At 49.3% G+C, this 25,416-nt stretch overlaps 3 protein-coding genes across 4 annotated transcripts; 2 read left to right on the top strand and 1 right to left on the bottom strand.

Moving 5' to 3' along the window:
• Window positions 1-867: 867 nt before the first annotated feature.
• On the top strand, window positions 868-2,678 carry TMEM219 (transmembrane protein 219). The gene is made up of 4 exons (XM_044677354.1): window positions 868-877; window positions 1,253-1,533; window positions 1,810-1,980; window positions 2,570-2,678. The coding sequence occupies exons 1-3, from the start codon at window positions 868-870 to the stop codon at window positions 1,945-1,947; spliced, it is 429 nt and encodes a 142-aa protein (XP_044533289.1). The 3' UTR covers window positions 1,948-1,980; window positions 2,570-2,678.
• Window positions 2,679-3,831: 1,153 nt separating this feature from the next.
• Window positions 3,832-18,455, top strand: TAOK2 (TAO kinase 2). Of its 2 annotated transcripts, XM_044657152.1 has the most exons (19): window positions 3,832-4,199; window positions 7,092-7,258; window positions 7,503-7,574; window positions 7,754-7,855; window positions 8,346-8,391; window positions 8,607-8,703; window positions 8,805-8,918; window positions 9,106-9,197; window positions 9,334-9,427; window positions 9,537-9,618; window positions 9,928-10,095; window positions 11,112-11,372; window positions 11,717-11,869; window positions 11,966-12,331; window positions 12,666-12,869; window positions 13,376-13,615; window positions 16,851-17,063; window positions 17,239-17,421; window positions 17,526-18,455. In XM_044657152.1, the coding sequence occupies exons 2-19, from the start codon at window positions 7,127-7,129 to the stop codon at window positions 18,045-18,047; spliced, it is 3,141 nt and encodes a 1,046-aa protein (XP_044513087.1). In that variant the 5' UTR covers window positions 3,832-4,199; window positions 7,092-7,126; the 3' UTR covers window positions 18,048-18,455. The 2 variants fall into 2 exon arrangements, with proteins under 2 accessions (XP_044513087.1, XP_044513079.1); XM_044657144.1 differs by lacking the exons at window positions 16,851-17,063; window positions 17,239-17,421; window positions 17,526-18,455 and having other exon boundaries at window positions 13,376-15,616.
• A 1,570-nt stretch (window positions 18,456-20,025) lies between these two features.
• HIRIP3 (HIRA interacting protein 3) lies at window positions 20,026-25,183 on the bottom strand. The gene is made up of 7 exons (XM_044657114.1): window positions 25,031-25,183; window positions 24,702-24,828; window positions 24,450-24,618; window positions 22,924-24,113; window positions 21,555-21,717; window positions 20,982-21,080; window positions 20,026-20,530 (listed from the first exon to the last, which is right to left on the bottom strand). The coding sequence occupies exons 1-7, from the start codon at window positions 25,093-25,095 to the stop codon at window positions 20,355-20,357; spliced, it is 1,989 nt and encodes a 662-aa protein (XP_044513049.1). The 5' UTR covers window positions 25,096-25,183; the 3' UTR covers window positions 20,026-20,354.
• Window positions 25,184-25,416: the final 233 nt, after the last annotated feature.

Genomic DNA, 25,416 nt, shown 5'->3' with positions numbered 1-25,416 from the left:
CCTCAGACACTTCCCAGCTGTGTGACCCTGGGCAAGTCACTTGACCCCCATTGCCTACCCTTACCACTCTTCCACCTATAAGTCAATACACAGAAGTTAAGGGTTTAAAATTAAAAAAAAAAAAAAAACTCTGTGAAGGAAGCCTCAAGACAGACAAGTGGTATTATCTTCATTTTACAGATGAGGAAATTGAGAAAGCCTTCTCTTCCCAGAAGTACTATATTCCTTTCCTTTTCTTCTCGACATCAAGTAATCAGAAAATGTCAGAGCTAAAAGAGATCTTAGACATTATCTAGTCTAACTTTCTCATTTTACATGCATAGAAATGGAGATTCAGAGAAACAACGTGTCTTATTCAGAACTAAAAATCTGGATTTCTTATCAGTCAGAAGTGCTTTCCATTATACCACACTGGGCCATGGTGTTGGTTGAGAAACTATTATGTGCTAGGTGATTCGGTGGATATAAAAATGTTTTTCCAAATTATAGTTTGAAAGAACTTATTAATAAGATTGGAAGAAGAGAATTATGGTTGTGTGGGAATCATCCCAGCTCTGCCACTGCCTGGTTGTATGATATGGGCCAGTCACAGCCTCTTTGAGCCTTATTTCTTCAACTCTAATTCTTCATTTTTCTAAGTCTCCATTTCCACTGATGTGAAATGAGAGGGTTAAACTAGGTGATGTCCAAGATTCCTTCTAGCTCTGATATTCTATGATTACATGATTCCAAGAAGAAAAGAAAAGTAACACGGTGTTTTTTTGTTGTTGTTGTTTGTTTTTATTTAAAAACCCTTACCTTCTGTCTCAGAGTCAATATTAAGTATTTGTTACAATTTAGATTAGATTGAATATAACAATTGACTACATGTCTAATTGTATTGACATGTATAGAGAAGAGTATTTCATCAATTCCTTAAAATATGCTTTTCTCTAAAAAAACTAACCACATTCAGAGGAAGAACTGTGGGAGGAGAAACACAGAAGAAATACAACTGCTTGAGCACATGGGTTGATGGGGATATTATTGGGGATGTAGACACTACGATAACTCTAGTCCAACTATCAATAATATGGAATTAGGCCTTGATCAATAATACATGTAAAACCCAGTGGAATTGTGTGTTGGCTAAGAGGGTTTAGTGGGGCTTGGGGGAGAGGGAAAGAACATGAAATATGTAACTATGGGAAAATATTCAAAATAAAAATTAAAAAAAAAGAGTTTAACAAAAAAAATATGCTTTTCTCTTGAGTCCCCATTTTCTCCTATCTCCTGTCCTTCCCTCCAGGTTCTTCTGCAGAGGAGCTAGTATTGATCACAGCCAGGATGGCAGTACATAGAACTCCTGAGACTTGTCTGGTTTTTAGTTCAGCCCCCAGAATTCTGCCCTCCAACCCACCACCCATGTCCTGCTTAGAGGAAGGGGAGGGAGATATTGCAAATACATATGCCATTGAGAGTTCCAAGCCAGAAGAGGAATGTTATGAGGTCTGGAGCCATGAGGGCCTTATTCTCACCAAACAACTTACTCAGGTAAGAGACCCAGACTATGAGAACTTTAACTCTTTTTATCTCCCTACCTTTACTCCTTGTGAATTTTCCTTGTTTGTATTCCCTGAATTATTTCTTTTTACTCTATTCGGGTTTAGGACCTACTTCCCCTGTCCCAACTATTCACCCCTCCCCTTTAAAATCCCATTGGTTGGGGAGGGTTAACTCCTCTCCTAATTCATTGTTGTCTAGGAGGGCTTTGGCAGGGGAAATAACCTCATTGGTTTTTTTTTCTTCCTCTATTCTACCAACCCACAGGACGAACTTACATTGTGTGGGTCTAGGCTTCTCTACTTTAGCTGCTTTCTTCTCTTCTTCTGTGGCTTCCTATGCTGCTTTGCAGCAGTCTGTACTCATCCACGTGTTGATGCATCTTGGCAGAGGACCCATATCTAAACCCAACAGCTTCAGGTTGTATTTTGTTTTCAGGTAAGAGCCTCTGTCCCCTTTTCTCCAGACCCTCCATGTTGTTCAACTCAGCAGGGGAAGAATGAGGATTATGTTGTCAGAAATTCTACCACTGGAGGTTTATCCATTCAATAAACACTTATCGAATGCCTACTGTGCACCATTGCAGATCGTAAGCACAAAGACATAGGATTTTGTGAGTAGAAGAGACCTAGGAATAGGATATTAAAGACAAATTCATTCCCTGATTTTGGCTTTCCCTGTTTCAGTTCCTGTATGGAAACAGGAACTGTAAAATACTTGAACATGTATATTCATATGGACCTGAATTAACAAGGAAAATAACAGCAGACCCCTGGTAAGTGGTAGTGTTCTAAGTGCAAAATGCACTTAATAGAGCATTATCCTTCTTTTCTCCAGGCCTTCTTTAGATACAGGATCTACTTGTTTCCCCAAATACCCTAACTAGTGGTAACTTCCTGTCCCCATTAAATACACTTAAGCATTGATTCTATATGCAAGACCCTGTGAACTAGGTGCCTACAATATAAAAGCAAACACTCAACTGTCCTAAAGGTGTTTCTAATCTAATCTCTTTTTCTTTCCCTAGGTCTGTGATTCCTGTTCTATAGGCTCATCTCAGCCCCTTGAGTTGGATCAGATGGGAGAGGGGAACTAAAAGGGGGGCTGAGGACCATTAAAAATATTTCTCATCTCTACTGTGAGTCCAAGATGTTTTTGTGAGTATATTAATAGGGCCAGGGCTAATCTGGAAAGTACAGACATGCTTTTTTCTCCACTTGGAGGATCTGGGTTACCCCCTGATCTTTGGGCAGGAATGACTCCCTAGAGATAAGGGATACAATACTTGATGACAACAGTCATAATAGCTAGCATTTGTAGAACAATTTTAGGTTTGTAAAGCTCTTTCTCTGTGGGATAGAGGAAAGAACTGAAAATTTTGTCCAGCACTCCCATAGCTACAGTTTATTGCGCTGCAAAACAAGAGGAAAGGGTCGGATTAGAACAGCTCAGGCATTCATTTGAATCCTTTCGTTCTTTGGCATTCTTAACTTGTCCAGATGGTCTACAAACTTAAGAGTAGCTCACTTTCCCGCCTTTTTCATCCCCAGGCACTCGGGCATGCCGCCTCGCTTGACCCCTCCCAAAGCCTCTTGCGCAGGCGTAAATCGCAGTCTCTCCTTTTCATTCTAGCCCGGCCCTCTCAAAGCTTCCCCTAGCAACAGGCAGAGATCAGAGCGGGGTGAGCGCATGCGACCCGACGGTCTCTTGCCATCTCCTCTTCCCCCGCCCGCCGGGGATTCGGAGGGAGGGGAAAAGGGGGGGTTTGGCATTCCGGGCTCCGCCTCCTTCCAACCTCCTCCCATCCGGAGTCCGCGTGGCGGAGGCGCGCGCGCACTCCAGGCAGCCTTGGCTTTAAGGGTGCTAGAGCCCTTGTGGCGGCGAGGACGGCGGGTGCGGGAGGGAGGTTTCTTCCAGAGCTCCTCCCTCAGAGCCCCTCCCACTTTGGCCCGGTATCACCTACCGCGCCTGCGCGCTCCCGCCCGGCCACCATCTTGGAATTGGGGGGAAGCGAGAGAGGGAGAGAGGGAGGGAGAGGGAGAGAGAGGTCTCAGAGAGGAACCGTCGCCGAGGGGTAGACAGGCAGACGGGCGGAAGGAAGGGGAGAGAAGAGAACGGGGAGAAGGTTGTGAGGTCTGGCGGAGCGCGGGGGCAGCAGCCGCAGCAGCAGCAGAAGGGAGCCGGTGAGAGAAGGAAGGAGGCAGGGAGGGAGGGGCGGGCAGGGTCAGCTCCAGCCTTTCCCGCCTCCCCCTGGTGGAGAGAGGGGGAAGGAGGAAGCCGAGGCGGAGGTGGGGGTCGCGGGGCTGTCACCCGCTCCTCAGACCTGGCCGCTGCCGCCCGACGGTGCGCCCGGGGGAGGTCGGCCAGGAGAAACTCGCCGGCTTGTCATTCACCACCAGAACATCCCCGAGAGGACATCGGGGGTTGAGGGGTGTCAGGTGCTCCCCCCTGTCGCCCGTGGAGGTGGGGACCGGGGAGGGGGCTCCCTTGCTCTCCTCCCGCCCCCGCTTCAGCCTGGGATCGGGGCGAAGCCGAGGAGTAGGCAGCGAGAGGGTGGGGAGTCTCCTTCCCCCTCTCCCAGCGACCCCGGAGCCACTGGAGGACCCCAGGAGGAGGCGACGGCGGAGACGCTGGGGCACCATAGAGACCCCCTCCAGGTGAGAAGCCCCCACTCTGGATTTGAGGAGCAGTGTGTGGTGGGCAGCGAGCTGCACTTTGGGGGGAAGAGAGGGTGCTAGGCTTAGCTTTATTGATTAGAGCCATAACTAGTTTGTGTGTGTGTGTGAGAGAGAGTGTGTGAGAGCGTCAGTGTGTGAGAGAGAGTGATACTGTAGGCAGGTCACTCGTTCTCTTTGGACCACGATTTCCCTATCTGTAAAATATGCTACTTAGCCTATCTGGTTATTGTGGAGAAAGCGCATTGAACACTTTACAAATCTTAAATCGCTACCCAAATGAGTTACTAGTAGTTGTCATAGGGAGGGAGCGCCCCCCAGAGGGAAGGGTAGGTTGGCCCCTCTCTTGTTCCCATCTCTTATCCTGAAGGCAGAATCCCTGGATCCTAGGGTTTGCATCTGAGAAGGCATTCTTGCATTCAAGGTGCTGATATCTTGTGACAGTTCTGTCTGAAGATTGCAGGGGCCACTTCACCTCAATGTGGGGTTCAGGTGACAGCATTTATAATGGCATAAGTGATGTATGTCATGCCTCTTGGTTGAATCTTTTGTTCCATCCCTCTGTCCTTCTGTGATTAAACCAATTCTTGAAGCACAGGATAGATTTCTGATTTGTTTGATGCCTTTGATTGTGTGGGTCATCTGCTTCCATACTGCTCTTTAAGGCACTAGTATTTGGAGGTCTTGTCTCTTTACATTAAAGGAAGGGAGTAAATGTAGAGGAAGAGTACTTCCTATCCAAATTAGTGTTTAAATCCTTCTCTTTTTGTTTGGCATCATAAGGCTTAGGATAGGGACAGGGAGGTAAGAGGTCAGGTGTACTTTATTTATTTACTTTTTTTAAGCCCTTACCCTTCTGTCTTGGAATCAGTACTGTATATTGGTTCCAAGGCAAAAGAGTGGTAAGGGGTAGGCAGTGGGGGTTAAGTAACAGGGTAACACTGCTAGGAAGTGTCTGAGGCCAGATTTGAACCTAGAACCTCCTGTCTCTAGGCCGGCTCTCAATCCACTGAGCTACCCAGGTGACCCCCTCAGGTATACTTAAAGAAGGTTGAGATGAGAGTTTCAGTTCTGGTTTTTCCTTACCATTCTCCTTCCCTGGATTGATAGAAGGGTTATCTGTACTGTAGTGGGCAATTTGGAGACCTTGGCTTTCTTATACTTTTCTACTCCTATATTTGGCTTCCATCTTTAAATGGCCTTCACCTGGCTACCTTAATTCAATCCAACAAATATTTAGATCCTACTATGTGCAAAGCACTGTAATAAGAGTTGTGAATACAAAACCAAAATATTTCCTCTTCTCAAGGACCTTACATCATGTCAACCAATCAGTAAGCATTTAAATATATATTATGTGCCAAGCACTGCTAGGAGCTAAATTCTGTGATTCCTAGGAGGAATCTAATTTTCACTTGGCTAATCACCAGTCCTACTGGTAGTTTTGTTGGCATCCTTAGGCTGTGGTGTGGATCACTGTGTTCAGAGTAATTCTGGGGGTTTGGGGTGGGAAAAATCTAATTTTCACTTGCTAATGGCTCAACCTCCTCATACTTTTGTGACATTACTCTCAGACTAGGTGAGAGGAGCTTTGAGGGACAAGGAGAAGGTATCTTTTCTCTAATAATGATGGATAGCTGTAAGGATTAGGACTTGTTTGGCACCCCTCAGCCTATGAAAATATCAAGCTCAATATTGCAAGTTGAACTTCCACTTGTGGGGCAAGTGGAAGATGCCCTTAGTGGGGAACACTAAGGGAAATGGACTTGGGCTGTAATTCATACTATCTATATATGAAACTGAATTAGTAAAAAAATCTTTGAACATAACCATCCATATTTTCAGCCCTGTGCTAATTGCCACAGGGACTTCAGAAGATAGGACATGCTTCATGCCTAGAGGAGTTGATAATCTGGTCTCAGGAAATGGGGAACTGACATTAAATGAGAGAAAAATACAAGAATATAATCAAGTTGCACATTGTGCGATACAGATTATAAGTGCTATAAGACTTTAGAGAAGATGGGAGATTGATGGTTGGAGTGGCCAGAAAAGGCTTCTTATTAAGGAGGTGGGACTTGAGCTGGGTCCAGATTGGAGACAGTGAAGAAACTGGCTTGACTGGAGTAGAAAGTGCTTCTTGGGGAATAGTGAGAGATAAACTTGCACTAGGTAAGTGTAGGCTCAGATTATGGAGAACTTTGAAAGCTAGTCCAAGGGTTTTAGATCTGTGATTTGACCATTACATGCTTGTTTCTAGAACCCTTTCTCTGCTTTCCCACCCCTAATCCCCAGTGAAAATTGGTTTGACAAAGGCCGGATTTCCACAGTGTCCGGCCTGGCCACTTCCTGTTCTCCTCCAGAGTATGAGAGGTGGGGGGTGGCGGGGTTGAGGGAGTGGTGCAGAGAGCAGAAGTAGAAGGGTAGCTGAACAGCTTTTGGGAAAGGAGGGAAGAGGAGACCTAGAATTTGCAACTGGGAATTGAGAAATAGGATTTCCAGATCTTTAGGGGGCAAAGATTTTAGGAACAGGGAGTCAAAGAGCTGGGTTGGGGTAGTGGTTTTTAAGCTCTAAGATTTGAGGAACCTTCCCAGCAGTTCTATGAACTTTAGGACCATCTCCCTTCAACCCCCACTTCTGTTGCCATGACAACTTCTTTTTTGGTGTTTAAATTTGGTTTCCACTCTGCCCCTGCTGGTCCTCAGCAGTGCCTTGCCCTCAACAAAAGAATGGGGGAGGAGATGGAGACCTGGGGTCATGTTTCTATTCTGAAGATTTCCCCACCTACCCTCTCCACCAGCCTCCTTATACTCATCCTTCTTTCTTCCTGGGCAATGCAAGAACCTGTTTCCAAGACTGTTTCTATACTCTAGGCTGGGCCCCGATCCCCACCCCCCACGGGGCCGACATGCCGGCAGGGGGCCGGGCTGGGAGCCTGAAGGATCCAGATGTGGCTGAACTTTTCTTCAAAGATGACCCTGAAAAATTATTTTCTGATCTCCGGGAGATTGGCCATGGGAGTTTTGGAGCTGTCTACTTTGTGAGTGGGCTTTTCCCAACCCACCTTGTCACCTTGTGCTATGCTGTTTCCTCATTTCCCTTCCCAATTCCTTAGGCTCCTGATCTCTCTCAGGCTTAAGCTAAAATTCTTTCCCAGGATGTCATCCTGTTGCCCCTCAGCTAATTTAGCCCATCCTCCCACTGTCTCGCCTCCTTCCTAGTTTTCTTCTGGGGTCCTGGCCCTATTGCAGAACCCCTACCCTTACAACCCTACGGCCCTCTAGGCTCGTGATGTCCGGAGCAGTGAGGTTGTTGCCATCAAGAAGATGTCCTATAGTGGGAAGCAGTCTAATGAGGTAGGTAGAGTCTTGGGGAGAAAAGGGGGGTTTACAGAGTATGTATGTGGGCAGGGGGAAGAGAGAAAGATTTATGGATAAAAACAGCAACTAGGGCTCTGAGGTCTTGTGCCTATGAATGACCCCTCCTCCTCCATCTGATTTCCCATACTTATCTTCTAACTTGATTATTCTCTTAGAAATGGCAAGATATCATCAAGGAGGTGCGCTTTCTGCAGAAGCTTCGGCATCCAAATACCATCCAGTACCGAGGCTGTTACCTGAGGGAACATACTGCTTGGGTAAACAGTGACTTTCCTTTCACTGACTCTAGATTTGGCTTTCCACCTGGCTTAGTCTCACTTAACCAAGTTAAATTTGTGAACAACTTTTGTGCGACTGGCTTGGTGTTGGGGTAGTGGGTGGGAGTGTAGTAATGACAAAAAAGAAAGATGTTCATGGTTCCTGGTCCTATGGTGTTTAGAGTATAGTTGAGTAGATAAGGTGAAAAACTTAAATTGAAATATTAGGTATCAAGATGTATAAAGACTAAGAATGTAATAGATCAAGAAAGGAGTGAGAATACTCAGGTAAAGTTTTTTTATGGATGAAGTGAGACAAGCAGGTGGTCAGAAGGATTAGGGTTTGAATGGGAAATTCTACTAAGGAGACATAATTCTTAGTATAAAAGACACTTTGTCATTTTCTTTGGAACTATGTGGGCCATGGTTAAGATTTGAATCACAGAGACTAAGTGACCTGCTAACCTCTGACACTTGACTTTTTCCTTAGCTGGTGATGGAGTATTGCCTGGGTTCTGCCTCTGACCTTCTAGAAGGTGAGTAGCCCTCACACTAATGAGGGGAATCTGAGAAAAGATGGAAGGCTAAAGTTTATATTAAAACCATAAAGAAAAAGGATGAGAAGTTGAGATGACAGGGGTACCTGAGAGTCAAGGAAGGCCCCTCTTAGGGCTCCTTCTTTGGCTTTCCAAGCATTTTGTAAACCTAAAAACCCATTATAAATGTGAGCTGTCTTCATCATTATCATCAGTGCACAAGAAACCCCTTCAGGAGGTAGAGATTGCAGCTGTAACCCATGGTGCACTACAGGGCCTGGCCTATTTACACTCTCACAACATGATCCACAGGTATGTATCATCCCTGACTCCACCCATGAAATCTTTTTCATCTTCCCCTCCCTACCCAGACATCCCATTAACTTTTGATTGACATTCTTTACCCCTGGCAGGGATGTGAAGGCAGGGAACATCCTGTTGTCAGAACCAGGCTTGGTTAAGCTAGGGGACTTCGGCTCAGCCTCCATCATGGCACCTGCCAACTCCTTTGTGGGCACTCCATACTGGTAAGAGGCAGTGAAGTTGGAAGTTTAGAGACAGAGCTAGAATATAGAAATAGGTGGGGGAGGGTTTAAGTTAAGAGGGGTAGGGAAGATAGAGTGGAATGGAGTTGGAAAAGAAAGAATTTCTGTGCTTATGGAAAAGAGACTTCTGTATGGCTCAACTTCTTTTCCCTCTTGCTCTTTTTTCAAGGATGGCTCCTGAGGTGATTTTGGCCATGGATGAAGGTCAATATGATGGCAAGGTGGATGTTTGGTCTTTGGGGATTACCTGCATTGAATTAGGTATTGGGGCTTTCTCTGTCTCACATGCTTCTATTCCCTGCCCCCTGTGTTTCTGCTCCTTTTGTTTAACTATATATCTTTCCAATCTTTTTCTGGTTTGCTCTCGTTTTCTATATATCTGCCCTTCTTTCCCCAGCGGAGAGGAAGCCACCACTGTTTAACATGAATGCAATGAGTGCCTTATACCACATTGCACAGAATGAGTCCCCTGTGCTCCAGTCTGGACATTGGTGAGAAAATGGTTTCTTTACAAGATGGGGCAAGTCTTTGGGGAGTGGAGAAGTAACTGCCATAGAGAACTGTGTCAAGGGAGTTTCTCATTGGTCCTCATTCTTCTAGGTCTGAGTACTTCCGAAATTTTGTTGACTCTTGTCTTCAGAAAATTCCTCAAGATAGACCAACTTCGGACGTGCTGCTCAAGGTGAAGATTTTTAAGGGGTGTAGACTAGGGAAGTGAGACAGATACAGGAAGGAGTCTCATTTCAGGGTCAAGACCTGATTTGGAGAGCTGGAGGTTAGAGGCCAGAAAGCATGGATGAACTTGGTGAGGAGATACCCCTTTTGGGAAGGGAGCCTGAGCTAGGACAGGCAAGAACTACTGAGTTCTATAGAAGGAAAAAGCTAGTTTTATTGATAGGGAAGGGAGTTAGGTTGCCTGCTTTTCAGAAAGGGAGGGGAGAGAAAGGGAGAGAAGTAAATGGCCAGGTTTCATATTGGCTTCTTCCTTTAGCACCGATTTGTACTCCGGGAACGACCCCCCACAGTGATTATGGATTTGATCCAGAGGACCAAGGATGCAGTTCGAGAGCTAGATAACCTACAGTATCGAAAAATGAAGAAGATCTTATTCCAGGAGGCACAGAATGGCCCCAGCGCTGAAGTCCCTGAGGAGGAGGAGGTGAGCAACTCTTTCCTAAACAAGGATCATAATCACTCAATCATTCATTCAGTGGATATTTGTTGCAGCTAGTGTGTGCAATAATTATAACCACTCACATTTTTATAGTGCTTCAAAGTTTACACGTCACTTTCCTCACAATAACGCTGTGAGATAGATAGTGCAAGTAGTATTATCCCCATTTTACAGATGAGGAAACTGAGGCTCAGAGAGGTTAAGTGACTTGCCCATGGTTTCACAGCTAGTAAGTGGCGGAGCCAGAACTTGAACCCACAATGCACTGTGCACAATGCACTCTGCTTGGCGCTGTGGGAATACAAGGATGACTAAGACACAGCGCCTGCCCTCGTGGAGCTTATACTCTAGTAGGGGAGGTAAGATATGTATGCAAATAACTATAGTACAAGGCAAAATGTAAAAGGTACAAGGACTTCCTATGGAGGACCATGGGGATTCAGGAGGGAATAGTTCTATATATTTGGGGACCAGGGAAGGCTTCATGGAAAGCATGACATTTGAGCATCACCTTGAAGGTGTAGGAGGATGTCAAGAGACAGAACTTGGGTTGGAGGGATGGGAAGGAGGAGGGGGAGGACATTGTAGGCAGAATATATTGTATACCAGAAGTAAAGATGTGAAGGAAGGAAATGACAAGTTATATTTGGGGAACAGCAGGTTATCCAGTTTGACTGGAGTATATAGGGTGTGTGTTGGGTAGCAGTGGAATAGAAGATAGGCCTGAAGAGAGCTGTGAGTACAAAGAGAGTCTGGCAGTGGGGAGCCTGGGAACTTTGAGGTTTTTGAGTGGGGTTATCACTAAACCTGTGTCAGTCCAATATTGCTTTGTCCCTCCCCCTTCCCAGTCCCATACAGCTTCACCTCTCTAATCTCCATTCCAGCAATCCCCACTTCATTTTGTGTCCTCATCCCCTTCCTAATCCTGGGGCCTCTGTAGCACACTGACTCTCACCCCAGACCCATCCATGACTATCCTCAGTGTGTGCTCTGTGTTTCAGGAGACGGAGCCATATCTTCATCGGGCAGGGACACTGACCAGCTTGGAGAGTAGCCACTCAGTGCCCAGCATGTCTATTAGCGCCTCCAGTCAGAGCAGCTCTGTTAATAGCCTAGCAGATGCATCCGACAATGAGGAGGAGGAAGAGGAAGAAGAGGAGGAAGAGGAAGAGGAGGAAGGCCCAGAGACTGGAGAAATGGCCATGATGCAGGAAGGTGAACATACAGTCACCTCTCACAGCTCTATCATCCACCGACTCCCTGTAAGCAGCATATTCTTAGCATGCCTGCTTTGGGGAATGAATTGAAAAGTGCGGAGGGGTCAGGGAAACCTAATGAGAGTACTAGCAAATGAACAGAACCCCAGAAAGTCAGTTCAAGTCTGTGTCTCCTGTTGTAGAGATGTCTTAGCATTACTGTTCATTTTGGCAGTCTGACTTAGAAGAATCCTTGCTAAAAACTCAGGGAATCTGGGCCTCTAAGGTGTCCCTTTTATTAGCTATGTATGTCTGTTTGTCTCTTTCCCCATTTCCTAAGCTTTTGAGCCCAAAGAATTGGGTCCATGAGACATCTGTCCCTCTTTTATTCTTTCCCTCCTTTTCTCCAGGGTCCTGAGAACTTGTATGATGACCCTTATCAGCCAGAGCTACCCCCAACACCTGTACAGGCCCCTCAGCCTCCAGCTTCTTCCTCCTCTGCCCGTCGACGGGCCTACTGTCGAAACCGGGATCACTTTGCTACCATCCGAACTGCCTCCCTGGTGAGTGTGAACTGAAGATCAGAGACCAGCAGCAGCCTTTGGTTCTGATGTTGTGACTGTGACCGAGTCCTTCCTTCTTGTGTTCTCTGAACCCAGGTGAGTCGTCAGATCCAGGAGCACGAGCAGGACTCGGCCCTGCGGGAGCAGTTGAGTGGCTATAAGCGAATGCGACGGCAGCACCAGAAGCAGCTGCTGGCCCTGGAATCGAGACTTCGGGGTGAGCGGGAAGAGCATGGTGCCCGGCTGCAGCGGGAACTGGAGGCCCAGCGAGCTGGCTTTGGGGCTGAGGCTGAAAAACTGGCCCGGCGCCACCAGGCCATTGGGGAGAAGGAAGCCCGAGCTGCCCAGGCAGAGGAGCGCAAGTTTCAGCAGCACATTTTAGGCCAGCAGAAAAAGGAGCTGGCTGCCCTTCTGGAAGCGCAGAAACGTACTTATAAGCTGAGGAAGGAACAGCTTAAAGAGGTGAGAAGGGTGGAGAAAAGAGAAAGGAGAGGGGGAAGACAAGGAAGAGAATGGAGGTGAAAGTGGGTTGTGGAGAAAGGGTGACTGGGAGGAAGGAAAGGAGACCTCTGGCCATTTCCCCTTCCTTTTCCTCCTTTCTCGGCCCTTCCCCTCATTCTCCTCCTTCCCTGATGACCTCCTGCTCCTTTACCCCTCTCTGCACACAAGAAGAGAGACAGAGGAAGAGGGTGTGTGAACAATGGAGAAACTGGGCAGAGAGGAGAACTGGAGTAGATGATAGCACATATAGAGGAGGCCTGGTGACCTCCAGTTGGCCTTTCCATGCTCTGCTTAGGAGTTGCAGGAGAATCCAAGCACCCCCAAGAGGGAGAAAGCCGAGTGGCTGCTGCGCCAGAAGGAGCAGCTGCAGCAGTGTCAGGCAGAGGAGGAAGCTGGGTTGCTGCGGCGCCAGCGCCAGTACTTTGAGCTTCAATGCCGCCAGTACAAGCGCAAAATGCTTCTGGCCCGACACAGCCTAGACCAAGACCTGCTCCGGGAGGTAGGTTTGGGCCTGGTGTCCCATTTCCACCTCCACTCCTTTTCCCATCCCTTTCAAGACTCCCCCTTCTCCATCTCATCTCACCCTCCTCTCTGCCCTCTTATTCTCCACCTTCTTCTTCCCTTCCCTTTTGTACCTCTTTACATTCCTCCCCACCAAGGCTCTGTCCTCCTCCTTACTTTACTCCTTGCTGTTTCTGAGTTTGCTAGGGCTTCTCTCTTCTGTATTTCCCTCAACACCATCTACTTCACTCCCCATTTCTTGTCCACTCAATCCTCCCTAACCCTTCTCCCCTCATGCTGCCTAACAGTTCTCCTTCCACTCCTTATAGACTCACTGCTGCCAGGTAGTTTCCCAGTCCCCCCCAAGGAGCCCATGGTGGTTTGTGGCTCCCTTTTGAGATATCACCTTCCTTCATCCTTATCCTTTCTCTAAGGCCTTTCCCCCACCATCCCCCAACCCTGACCCTACTGCTATGCCCCTCCACCCTTTCCCTGCCCTACTAGGACCTAAACAAGAAGCAGACCCAGAAGGACCTTGAGTGTGCACTACTGCTGAGGCAGCACGAGTCGACTCGGGAGCTGGAGGTGAGGCAGCTACAAGCTGTACAGCGCACCCGGGCTGAGCTCACCCGTCTGCAGCACCAGACGGAGCTGGGAAACCAGCTGGAGTACAACAAGCGGCGTGAGCAGGAGCTGCGCCAGAAGCATGCTGCCCAAGTCCGCCAGCAACCCAAGAGCCTCAAAGTACGTCCTGGCGAACACCCCCCGGCCCCCCAATCCCCTACCCCTCAGGCCCTGGACCCGAGCTCTGGACCCCTGGGACAACAGCAGGCTTGGGAGCTGCCCAGTAGCAGCCCCAGATTGGAGGAACGGAGCCTGCTAGGAGAGGAGGCAGCCCAGGAACACAGGACACTGGGAGAGAAGGAAGCAGCTGTCCAGGAGCGGAGGATTCTGGGAGAGGAAGGGGCTAGGGCCTCCATAGGGCCAGAGGAGCGAAGGATTGTGGGGGAGGAGGCCGAGGAGGTAGTGGCCCTGTCCCCGAGTTCTGGGGAACGGAAGATTCTGGGAGACCTGACATGGAGGCTACCCCATGGGGAGGAAGCTGAGGATCCTGAAACCCTGTCCCCCAGCTCCAGGGAGCGAAGGATTATCGGCCAGGAAGAGGCTGAGGAGTGGAGGTTGTGGGGGAAGGAAGAGTGGAGTGTCATGGGAGAGGAGTTGGAGCTAGGATGGGTTCAAGGGCCGGTCTTAACCCCAGTCCTGGAGGAGGATGAGGATGAAGAAGCCCCCATTGGGACTCCCAGGGATCCTGGGGATGGTTGTTCATCTCCTGAGATTCCTCCTGAGCCCCCCCCTGGCCCCCTAAGACTGAGCCCCACTAGTCAGCTTCTAGGACTCTTGTCCCATGGCCTCCTGGCTGGTCTGTCTTTTGCTGTGGGCTCCTCCCCAGGCCTCTTGCCACTACTGCTATTGCTACTGCTCCCACTCTTGGCAGCCCAAGGTGGAGGTGGCTTACAGGCTGCCCTGTTGGCTCTGGAAGTGGGATTAGTGGGCCTAGGGGCCTCCTACTTGTTGCTCTGCACAGCCTTGCACATGCCTCCAAGCCTTTTCCTGCTCTTGGCCCAGGGGGTGGCCCTGGGGGCAGTGCTAGGGCTGAGTTGGCGAAGAGGCCTAGCTGGGGTGCCCCTAGGCCTTGGGGCTGCTTGGCTCTTAGCCTGGCCAAGCCTAGCCCTACCCTTAGCAGCAGTGGCAGCTGGAGGCAGCTGGTTAAGGCAACAAGGTCCAAGGCTTCGACGGGAGCTGTCCAGGCTCTGGCTTCGGGTCTTGCTACGCCTATCACCATCGGCCTTCTGGACCTTACAGGGCTGTGGGGCTGTAGGCGACCGGGGCCTCTTCACTCTCTACCCTAAGACCAACAAGGATGGCTTCAGAAGCCGGCTGCCAGTCCCAGGACCCCGCCGTGGGCGTCCACACCGCCCTCGGAATCCCCTGGCCTTACTGGCCCAGGCTTGGGCCCTTTGCAAAGGGTGGAACTGGCGACTGGCTCGGGCTGGGAAGGGACTAGCAGCTCACCTACCCCCTGGGGCTGCCCAGGCATTGGCCCGATGGGGTTTGCTTCGGGGAGAACGACCAAGTAGGATCCCCCGGCTGCTGAGGCAGGGTCAGCGTTGCCCAAGGCCCCCAGTCCCTCCCCGGGTCCCTCCTGGGGCTACCTCCAGCCACCGACTCCGAACTAGAAAGCCCCGAGCCCTGCCACCCTGGAGGTGATTTCTTCCCGCTACCCATCCCAGCAGAGAGCACATGCACTTTATCTCCCACCCCACTGGCATGGGGAGGATCTTCCCCAGACCTTATTCCTTCCCTTCCTTTGTGTGTTCTGTCCTTCCATCCAACCAAGCCTCTTCAGTAGGAAGGGGTCCCAGAGGATCTGCAGCCAGTTTGCCCTTCCTGTCCACTAAATTGGGAAGTGACACTTATTTATGTTTTTTCCCCAGCACCCCCTAAATTATTGGTGTCTTCCCACTGTGTGTGTCCTCATCCTCACCCTCATTATTTCTCCAGGGCCTGGGCAGTGTCCCCTCTGGTTTGGGGCAGGGCTAGCTGGGAGGGGTAGTCACTTTTTTTCATATGATTTTGATTTCGTTTTTCTGTTTCTTACCTCCATCCCCAACCCTGCTCCTCAACTACCCCCACCCCCACCCCCAAGAAAGATAAATATGAATAAAACATTCGAGCAGAACCATACCCTTGGCTCAGGCCACTGCCTCCGTCTGCTTTGTCCTGCCGCCCCTCAGCCTTCCCTGTATGCCCCCAGAGCCCAACTCAAAGCCCACTTCATTCCTCTCCTATCCCACCCCGTGACTGTCTGCCCCGATCACTCCCATCTCCATTGTGTCCCTCTCCCCATCCTCATCCTTTTTGCTTTGCTCTCCTGACAGTGTTCCCTGCCCTGCAGTGTTTTGACATTAGTTTCTAGGTCCCAGAATGTGGGAGGTGTTGGCGCCTTTTCCCTAAGCCCCATAGATTCCTGTGAGGTTGGGTCCCATCATCCCATCCGGACCTGTTCTTCAGATACCTTTGTCATCCTACCTTGTACTTTTGTTCATTCTGCCTTGCGCCTTCACTGCCCATTCTCCACTCCACTCCCAGTCTCTTGTCCCACCAACCTGCCTTCTTCCCTCAGTCAGGCATGGCCCTTGTGGGCTAAGGGAAGGGGGAGGGTAGCAAGCCCCCCATTAGGGGGTCAACAGACTGAATGGTAAAGCATGGCTCCTATGAGACAAGCTGGGGACAGGGAACTGGGAAAGGGATGGGTATGGAAGTGCAAATGGAATGCATCCAGGGGAGGGGAAGAGAAACCAAAATAAGGAGCAGAGTTGGAATGGGGACTTTGTCAGGATAATAGTTCCATTATCATCTGTGGTCCTTGCACCCTTGGGCCAGAGCCTCTTTCTAGACCTTTCCACCATCTCCTGCCCCACTTCCTGCTGCCTCCTCTTGCGGTGAGTCCTTTGTGCTGGGAGAGCTCCAGGGAGACCATGTTCTCCTCTTTCCCAATTCCCAGTTGGTGACTCGTTTTCCCTTCCCCAAAGCACCATTTGTAAAACTTCACAATGCTCTGATCCTCACAGAATGTGTTCTATCTGTAGACTTTACCCTTTTCCCTGGTTCTGTCTCTTGGTCATGTGTTCTGTGGTGTTTTCCCACATGTGTGAATTCTGTCTGTCGTGTACACAGTACTCTCATTCCTCTGGCTCCATGCTTATGCTTTCTGCTCTGGTTCAGTATTTTCTCTGCTGTGTTCCATGTTCAGTGTAATTCATGCTCTTCTCTGTGTTTAGCTTCCCCTCTCTCTGCCTAACATGTTTTCTGTTTCTCTCCCCTCTCTGTCTCTGCTTCGGTTGTTCCCTCTCCCTCCTTGTCTTCCTTTCCTTTGCCCTGCCCCATCATCTTTCCCCTCAACTCATCTACTCCGTAGTCGAAGGAGTTGCAGATCAAGAAGCAGTTCCAGGAGACATGTAAGATCCAGACGCGGCAGTACAAGGCCCTTCGGGGGCACCTGCTGGAGGGCACCCCCAAGGCCCAACACAAGAGCCTCCTTAAACGGCTTAAAGAGGAACAGACTCGAAAGCTGGCCATCCTAGCAGAACAGTATGACCAGTCCATCTCTGAGATGCTCAGCTCCCAGGCAGTAAGGCTCAGTGACAGCAGAGCTGGGGGGGGATACAACCGGCCTAGAGGCAGAAGGCCTCAGTAGTCAAGGAGGGAAGATGGGAAGAAATGTGGAGAAGGGAAAAGGTTTGGAGCACAGGGTAGGGGATCAGGTGTTTCTTTGACATCTGACCCCAGCTCCTACCCTCTCCTAGCTTCGCCTGGATGAGACTCAAGAGTCAGAGTTCCAGGCACTGCGGCAGCAGTTGCAGCAGGAGCTGGAGCTGCTTAATGCCTATCAGAGCAAGATCAAGATCCGGACAGAGAGTCAGCATGAGCGTGAGGCACGGGAGCTGGAACAGAGAGTGGCACTGAGGCGTGCTCTTCTGGAGCAGCGGGTACGGGTATGGGCCCCAGAGGGGGGGGGCACGCTGACACATATATCCCCTTGACCAAACCTGAGAGCCCCTCCTCCCCAGCTCTGAGCACATGTGTGTCGTAGGTAGAGGAAGAGCTGCTGGCACTGCAGACTGGACGGTCAGAGCGCATCCGGGCACTGCTAGAGCGACAGGCTCGGGAGATCGAAGCTTTCGATGCAGAAAGCATGAGGCTGGGCTTCTCCAGCATGGCCCTGGGAGGCATCCCAGCTGAGGCTGCTGCCCAGGGGTATCCTGCCCCTCCCCCAGCCCCTGCTTGGCCCTCTCGCCCTGTACCCCGGTCGGGGGCTCATTGGAGCCATGGCCCCCCTCCTTCTGGCATGCCTCCCCCAGCTTGGCGCCAGCCTTCTCTCCTGGCACCACCGGGTCCCCCCACCTGGCTGGGGCCGCCACCCCAGACAGGGCCTCCCCGAGGCGGGGCCTTGCTGCTGCTAAGGAATAGCCCACAGCCCCTTCGCAGGGCAGCCTCAGGGGGTGGGGGGAGTGAAGGAGTGGGACCTGGGTCAGTAGCAGGCCCCGCGGCTCTGAGCCGAAGTACTAGTGTCGCTTCTCACATCCTTAATGGTTCTTCTCATTTCTACTCCTGAACTGTGTGGGGGACTGGTGACATCCCTTGCTAGGTTTCCCTCCACCTGGGCTTAAAGAAGACAGGGGTGGGGGAAGACAGCTGATGCCTGGGTTTCCTGGGGCTGGAAGGGCCTAGGACCCTCAGCAGCTGGAGCCTAGAAGATTGAGGACCTGAGCTCTGGGGGTTCTTGAGAGCCGGAGTCACCACTTAGAGGGGGGGGGAGGTAGCAGGACATCTGCTTCTGCTTCCCTAGCCCCTTCTCATCTTGTGAGCTTCCCTTGGGATGAAGTCGGGCCCCTTGGCTCTGGGTTTGGGGGTATAGCTTGGACCCCAGTGCAGACCCAGGAGTTCCTGACTTTCCCATCATGGTGCCAGTATCTTCCTCCATCATGGACTGGGAAGGGGGAGATGTGTGTGTGTGTGTGTGTGTGTGTGTGTGTGTGTGTCAAATACCCACCTAGGGTGCCTTGGGGACCTGTATAGAGTCCCTGGGCAGTGGGGGGGGAGGGGCGGGTAGGGTGTAGATACATAGATATATTCAGAGAAATATAATAGTCCCTCCAGGTGCCCCTATCATATTGTTGCCAAGGGAACTCTGGGCCCAGAGGTATGAGAGAATGGGTCCTAGGAAAGCAGGGTCTGGGGGTATGAAAGGCCCCTGGGTGACAGGGAGAGGGGGAGGATGCCTGGGTACAAAGCCCAACAGTCTGCCTCTGAACCCTCCTTCCCCCATTGCTGTCTGATGTCCTGTGCCCGTCTTGTCAAGTTCATTTTTTTTTTTAAGTCAGGGTTGGGCTGGGGAGGGGGGAGTGAGGGATAGACCTGGGGAAATCAAATCAGAGAGAACCCTCATGGCCCCCCTTTCTATTCCTGCTGTTAGAGGCAGGATGGGGGCAGTCAGGGGCAAGACTCCTGGAACTTAGGGGCCATCATGGAACCCTGGGGCCAGGGGAGCTTTTAATAAACTGTTGGATATTCTAACCAGCTCCTTGACTCAGGCTTTCTCTCTAAGTTGGGCAGCATTAAGTTGTGCCCTCATTTCCCCTGTGTTTAACACTGAGAACATGGAGCTTCCTGACCAGGCATTTATTCACTTTAGTGAAGATTAGATTGGTTGGGTCTTTTGGACTCCCATTCATTTGTGTATCAGTCATTTTTGAACCACCCCTCCCCATCTCCACCCCTCCTTAATATGCAACATTCTATTTCATAGGCTCCCAATACTCCAAGCAAAGTATTTTGTCCTCTGTCCTTCAGGTCACCATAATTATTCAGCTGGCTTTCCTTTTAGTACTGTCTCATTTGGAAGAGGCTGTCTCAAAGCCTGGCCTACCTGCTCTAAGAACAGCTATTTAGCTATCCTCAGTAAAAAAAACCAACTCTTCATAGTCCTGGGCCTGCCCAATTTAAGGCCTGAAGCAGGTTGAACCAGGAACTTCCTGGGGATTTGCCAAAGATTAAAGTGGTCCCCAGGTCTTTGGCTAGGAGAACAGTATAGTTCTAGAAACCAAATTAGGGCTAAAAGAACCCTTGAGAGTATTTAGTACAGCCCCTTTCTTTGACATGTGATTAAAAAGACCTAAGAGGTAAACTAATTTGTCTAAAATGACATGGTTAGTTAGGACTCCTGGAGGAGTTACAGCTTCATTCCTCAGAGATCTTGTGTGAAAGGAAGCAGCAATGAGCTGAAACCACTGGTTTCTTTACACCCCCCCCCCCCATGGTAAACTTCTCTCACCTTTGCATACAACAAAACTAAAAGAGAGCCTGAATAAGGAGATGAGAGGAAAAGGTATAGGAAGTTTCCACAAGCTGCTTTGAATTAAAAATGGCTATTTACTGGGTCCAAGCCCTAAAAGCAGCAGTGGTAATCTGAGTTGGGCCAGCTTGCTTGCCTCAATAACCAGAGAAACATGGTTCCTAAACCTTGGACTAATGTTCAGAAAAGAGGCCCTGGCCTGATTTCCCCTTTGGGCCAAAAACAGATGAAACAATAGTTAACAAATATTCATTTATTGAGACTTTTAAAGCCCACACAATACCAGTATTTCAGTCAAAAACATGAGAACATGAACCTAAATGCCCACACTTGGGCAATTTCACCCTTGTAGGGATGAAAGCCACCACTGCTGTAGCAATCTCCCTTACAGGTAAGGAAAAGATTCACCTACCATGGACAAGACAAAACTGGAAACGAGAAAGGAAATACATTTTATAAATACTTGGACCCAGTAGGCGGTGCTCTATACACTATACAAAAGGGCAGGACCAGATTCCTTCCTCAATGCTCAAGAGGCACTGTGGCTTCTAGAAGCTGTGGGGTGGCTCAGTCACTCTCCCCATCACTGCTGATGATGCCTCGAAGGTTTGACCAATCAGTAGGTGGGGGGTGGGCTCTTGGCTCATCCCCATCTGAATCCAGGGCTCTTCGGTGGTAGAGTTCCTCCTGAGGTAGCCCAACTTCCCCCCTGGGGTTCCAGGCATTGCGTCTCCGAGATCGCCCTGAGAATTGGAGGATTTGGAATGAGAATAGACCTTGGTAACCAATCCTAGATATTTTGTGGAGAAGAAAACAGACCCAGAGAAATTGTGACACCCAAGGTCACAAAGGTCATAAGTAGGATTGTCAGAGTTTACACATATTCCTTCATGACCATGGGGCCAGTGCAGATCACCTGATAGACTCTTTTTTCCCCATTGCTCACAGCTCTTTACAGCCCCATACAAAATAATAAAAGCATTCAGATAGTGCTTTAAGGCATTTCATTTGATCCAACCCTGAGTAAGTACTATTATCATCATCACTCTTCAGATGAAGAAGCTGAGAATGATAGAAGTGACCTACCCAGTCACACAGTGTTAGGCAAGATTCCAGTGCTTTATCCACAAGCCACCTCGCTGCCTCTACAAATCTGCCCTGTTCTCTGCAGCAACCCCCTCCCCTCATTTGTACCTGAACTACTGATGATGTTACTGACATCCAAAGAGGCCATCTCTGCGGCTTCCTCTCTTCGCTCCTTTACGGCACGACACTTCTCCAGGGAAGGGTTACCTGAAAGAAAGAAAAGGATGTTTTTGTTGTTGTTTGTTTTCTTAAGTTCAATCTCAACATCTTTTCCAGCCTTTAAAAGGAAACCAGAAGAGGGCTCCAGGAAGAAGGAAGCAGCTTGGGCCAATACCCTCTTCCTCATTTCCTGTTTCTTGAGTCTTTGCCTTGTCTTTCTCAATGCTCTCTTTAATCACCAGCTCCTCTTTTACTTCTTTAAGAAGGACTTTCCTTGGTCCCTTCTTTCTAGGCACCCTTGACCTATCATTGTCAGTCTAATCACCCAGGACATCAATAAAAATTTTCTACCTGCTACACGAAAGGCACTATGCCAAGCACTGGAGGAGATACCAAAAAAAAAAAAAAAAAAAGTCAAAAAAAAAAAATCCAACTACAGTTTTCAAGAAGTTTCTAACCTACTGGACACTTCCAGGGCTTGCCCTCCTTCTTTGTTTCCCTCCCCAGTTGTCTTCACCTCACCCTCTAAGCCCAAATCTTGCAGTTCTGCCTTGAGAACTCTGAGTCGTTCCTGATGAGAGCGGCAGGAACCCAGCAGCCTCTTGTAATTTCTATGGGCACCACAGGCTCGGATGTAGCGTTTTAGCCGAACAACGGCAGGGTGGTCTTCTCCTTTTCGAGAGCCCTGGAAGAGGGAGGCTGGAGGTGAGAGAAGGATCACCAAGGACTACAGCCAGGTTGGCTTTTGGATAGGAAAAAACAAACCCTCAGACTTCATCCTTGACTCATAGTTGACTATGACCCTGAAGAAGAATTCATTTACACTTTTTCTGTTAGAACCTAACATTTTCTGTACAAGAGATTGCTTCAAATCACCAATGAGGAATCTGAATCAAAATGATATGGTTTCACCTTACACCCAGCAAATTGGCAATAGGAATAATTTGTGTTGAAGAAGTGGTTAAAAGACATTGGATATTTACTGTTGGTGGAGATGTAAATTGATCTAACCATTCAAAAAACCAATTTATAATTACACTAAAAATGATTAAAACATCCATTCCACTGTTTAGCACACACCCTAAGAAGGTTAAAAATGAGGTCCCACTTATGCTACAATATTTCTAGCAGCACATTTTAAAGTAGCAAAAAACTGGAAACAAAAAGTAGGTATTCCATGGACTGGGGAAAATATGGCATAAAATGTAATAGGATAATACCCTGCCATAATGAAAGAATATGAAGGAAAAAGAAAAAGTACATATTTATATGAATTGATGTAAAGTGAAGTGAAACCAGAAAAAAAAAATGACTACAACAATGTAGGAGAAAACAAGGAGGAAACTGAAGGCTAAATAATTATATAATCAAGTTTATCTCAGAAGCATAGAGAAGAAAACACACCTTCTTCCTTTCTTTGCAGAAGGGGCTATGGATATGAAACATTGCACATATTATTAGACCACTGATGTGTTGTGTTAGTTTTGCTGAAGTGTCCTCCCCCCTTTTCTATTTTTTGTTATAAAGGATGAGAGCAGGGGGCAGCTAGGTAGCTCATTAGATTGAAAGCCAGGCTCAGAGAAAGGAGATCCTGGGTTCAAATGTGGCCTTGGATGTATTCTTGCAGTATAGCCCTGGATAAGTCAATTAACCCCCAATTGTCTATCCCTTACCATTCTTCTGCCTTGAAACCAATTTGCAGTATTGATTCTAAGATGGAAGGTAAGAGTTTTTTTGTTTTTTTTTTAAAGTATTTGTGGAGAGGAATAGGATATATTTGGAATAAAAGCAGACATAAAAACAAAAAGGTGCCAGTACATAATTTTTAAAGCAAATCTTTTCTTCCTACCTCTTATCCCTGCCCCCAGCATTCCCACACCCCATGTCTCACCTTCCCCGATTTGGGTTCTGGGCTACTATCCTGTGAGGAAGTAGAAGAAGGTCGTACACGGCCCCTTTTGGCCTCCTTCTTCTTGGTCCTTCCTGTCCTCTCTTCTTCACTTGCTTCAGATTCATCCTCAGTGTTTTGGACCTTCTTCTTGATCCTTCCAGTCTTCTCTTCCTCCTCTTCACTTGCTTCAGACTCATCCTCAGTGTTTTTAGTTCCCTTCTTCCTGGAGCTACTCTTGTTACTGTCATCTGTTCTACTTTCCTCCTCACTGTCCTCACTGGGAACTTTTTTCATTTCCTTCTCTGCCTCACTGCTATTCTCACTCTCTTCTTCCCTAGTCTTACCAGAATCTTCTTTTCCCTTACTGTCACTCTCTTCTTCCCCACTGCTCTCACTCTGTTTTTCTGACCTCTTCCCTCTCCTTGGGGTCCCCCAGTCCTTTGTGGTTTTTGTTCGCCTCCCTCCTCGATTCCCTCCCCTTGATTTCTGGTCTCTGCAATAACTATTGCTTTCTTCTTTCTCCTCATCACTACTCATGCTATTGTCTTTCACCAGTTTTCTCATTCCCTTCTTCCCAGAACTTCCTTTGAGTCTAATGGTCTCTTCAGTGATCTGTTTTGTTTCCCTCTTCCTCAGCAAGTCTTTTTGCTCCTCATCTTCGCTGCTTTCCTCTTTCATTAGCTTTCCCACCACCCTTTTCCTGGAAGAATAATCCTTCATTTCTTCTGGGTTTTTTGGTCCCTTCTTCTGAGGTATAAATCTGTTCCTCCCTTCACTGTCAGTCTGATCACTCTCAGACACCTGTGCAACTTTCCTTACTGCCTTCACTCTAGGATTTATTTTTGGCTCCTCCTTACCTGACTTGGTTGCTTCCCTCTTTCCAACCCTACCCTTCTGTTTGTGACATGTTTCTTCCTCACTTCTGCTTTCACTCTCTTCCTCCAACACTTCCTTTACTCCCTTCTTTCTTACAAAGGCCCTAAACTCCTCTTCTTCCTCCTCTTCTTCAGAGTCCTCATTCTCCTTAGCTGTTATTTTCCTGGGTGGTCTTAGAACCTTCTCAGTCTCCATCATGCCCTCCTCAACTGAGCTGCAATCCTGCCTTGTTATGCCATTCCCTGCCAGGGACCTTGGGCAGCTCAGAGGTCTCATGGGCTGGGGATCAAGGCCTGAGTCATCTGAGCTGTGTTCTGGAATATATAAGGAAGCGAGATAAGCAGATGAAAACTTTCTTGGACTGTCCTTACTCTAGCCCCTCCCCAGACCTTTCCCCGACTCTTCTTTAAGTCTCCTTCCCCAACATAGGGAGTTGGATCTTCCATCCCAGGATAGGTTTAAATGGAAGGAGGTGGCCAAAGGGAAAATGACAACAGGAGGGGACGAGGATGGGATGATGGAAAACACCCAGGAACCTGGTTCAAGTCCTTGTTGTGCCAAGGACAACATCCCCTGGTGCTACCTTAGGTCCACCAGCAAGAAGTGGGCAGCCCCTTGGGGCCCTCCTGCAGCTTGTTGGTGGGGCTGACCTGTCTCTGAGTTGATGCACGGCTTCCTCCTCTTCTTCACTTGGGATGTTCTGGAGGTGCTGTTTGGGCTGAGGGGTCGCTTGCCTCGGTCCTGGTCCCCAGGCAGCAGCTCCTCCTCTTCTTCCTCCTCTTCCTCTTCTCCTTCCTCCTCCTCCTCCTCCTCCTCCCCCTGCCAGAATTGGGGAGGGGGGAAGTTAGTGGAAGAGCACTAGGTGCTTCCCCTCCCCACATCGCAGCGAGAGCCAGGCCCACCTCCACCTGCATCTTCAGCAGCTCCTCCTCCACCAGCCTCTTCAGCTTCCTCTTGTCCTCGGGCTCCAGGTGGTCCAGGCCCACATGGGCCAGGTACTTCTGCCTCACGATGGAGTGGGTCAGCACGCTGGGAGGCGGGACACCGAGTCAAGGGGAAGGCGCAGGGGCGGGCCGGGGCGCCCCTCCCCATAGGGCGCCCGAGCGGGGCGCGGCCGGGCGCGGCCCACCCGGGCAAGGAGGGGGAGGGTCCCTCCGGAAGCCCTGCTACTGGGGGTCCGGAACCCTCTCTCGTCTCCCTTCTCTTCCCCCTGTCCCTTCTCCCCTCTCACCTCAGGTCGGGGCGACCCCGGAAGAGGCTCCGGATGAAGTCCTGCATCTCGCGTTCCCGCGCCATCTTACTCCGCCCCCTGTCCTGCTCCCACAGCTCCCGCCTTTTCCCCACCCCTACCGCGGCCTCTTTCTCGCACCGGCTCGTCCCCTTCCAGGCCACCGTAGTTTTGGCTCAATCGGGGCGGAGCCAAACGCTGTAGGTAGTAAGTTGCGCAGGCGGCCTACTAGCCGGGCGGCAGGAAGCGGCCCCCGAGTGGAATTGTCAATTTCGTAGTTTCTATCTTTTTCGAAAAGAAGTACTCAGTCTTGCTTGGATAAATCGCTGCGGGCGCTTCCGCCGCGCTCCGGTGTGACGTATTCATTTCGCGACTTCTGACCGTGATCC

The sequence above is a fragment of the Gracilinanus agilis genome, chromosome 1, assembly GCF_016433145.1.
Source record: "Gracilinanus agilis isolate LMUSP501 chromosome 1, AgileGrace, whole genome shotgun sequence".
Lineage (NCBI taxonomy): Eukaryota > Metazoa > Chordata > Mammalia > Didelphimorphia > Didelphidae > Gracilinanus > Gracilinanus agilis.
The sequence above is the reverse complement of the archived record's forward strand: the minus strand, read 5'-3'. Positions and strand labels throughout refer to the sequence as shown.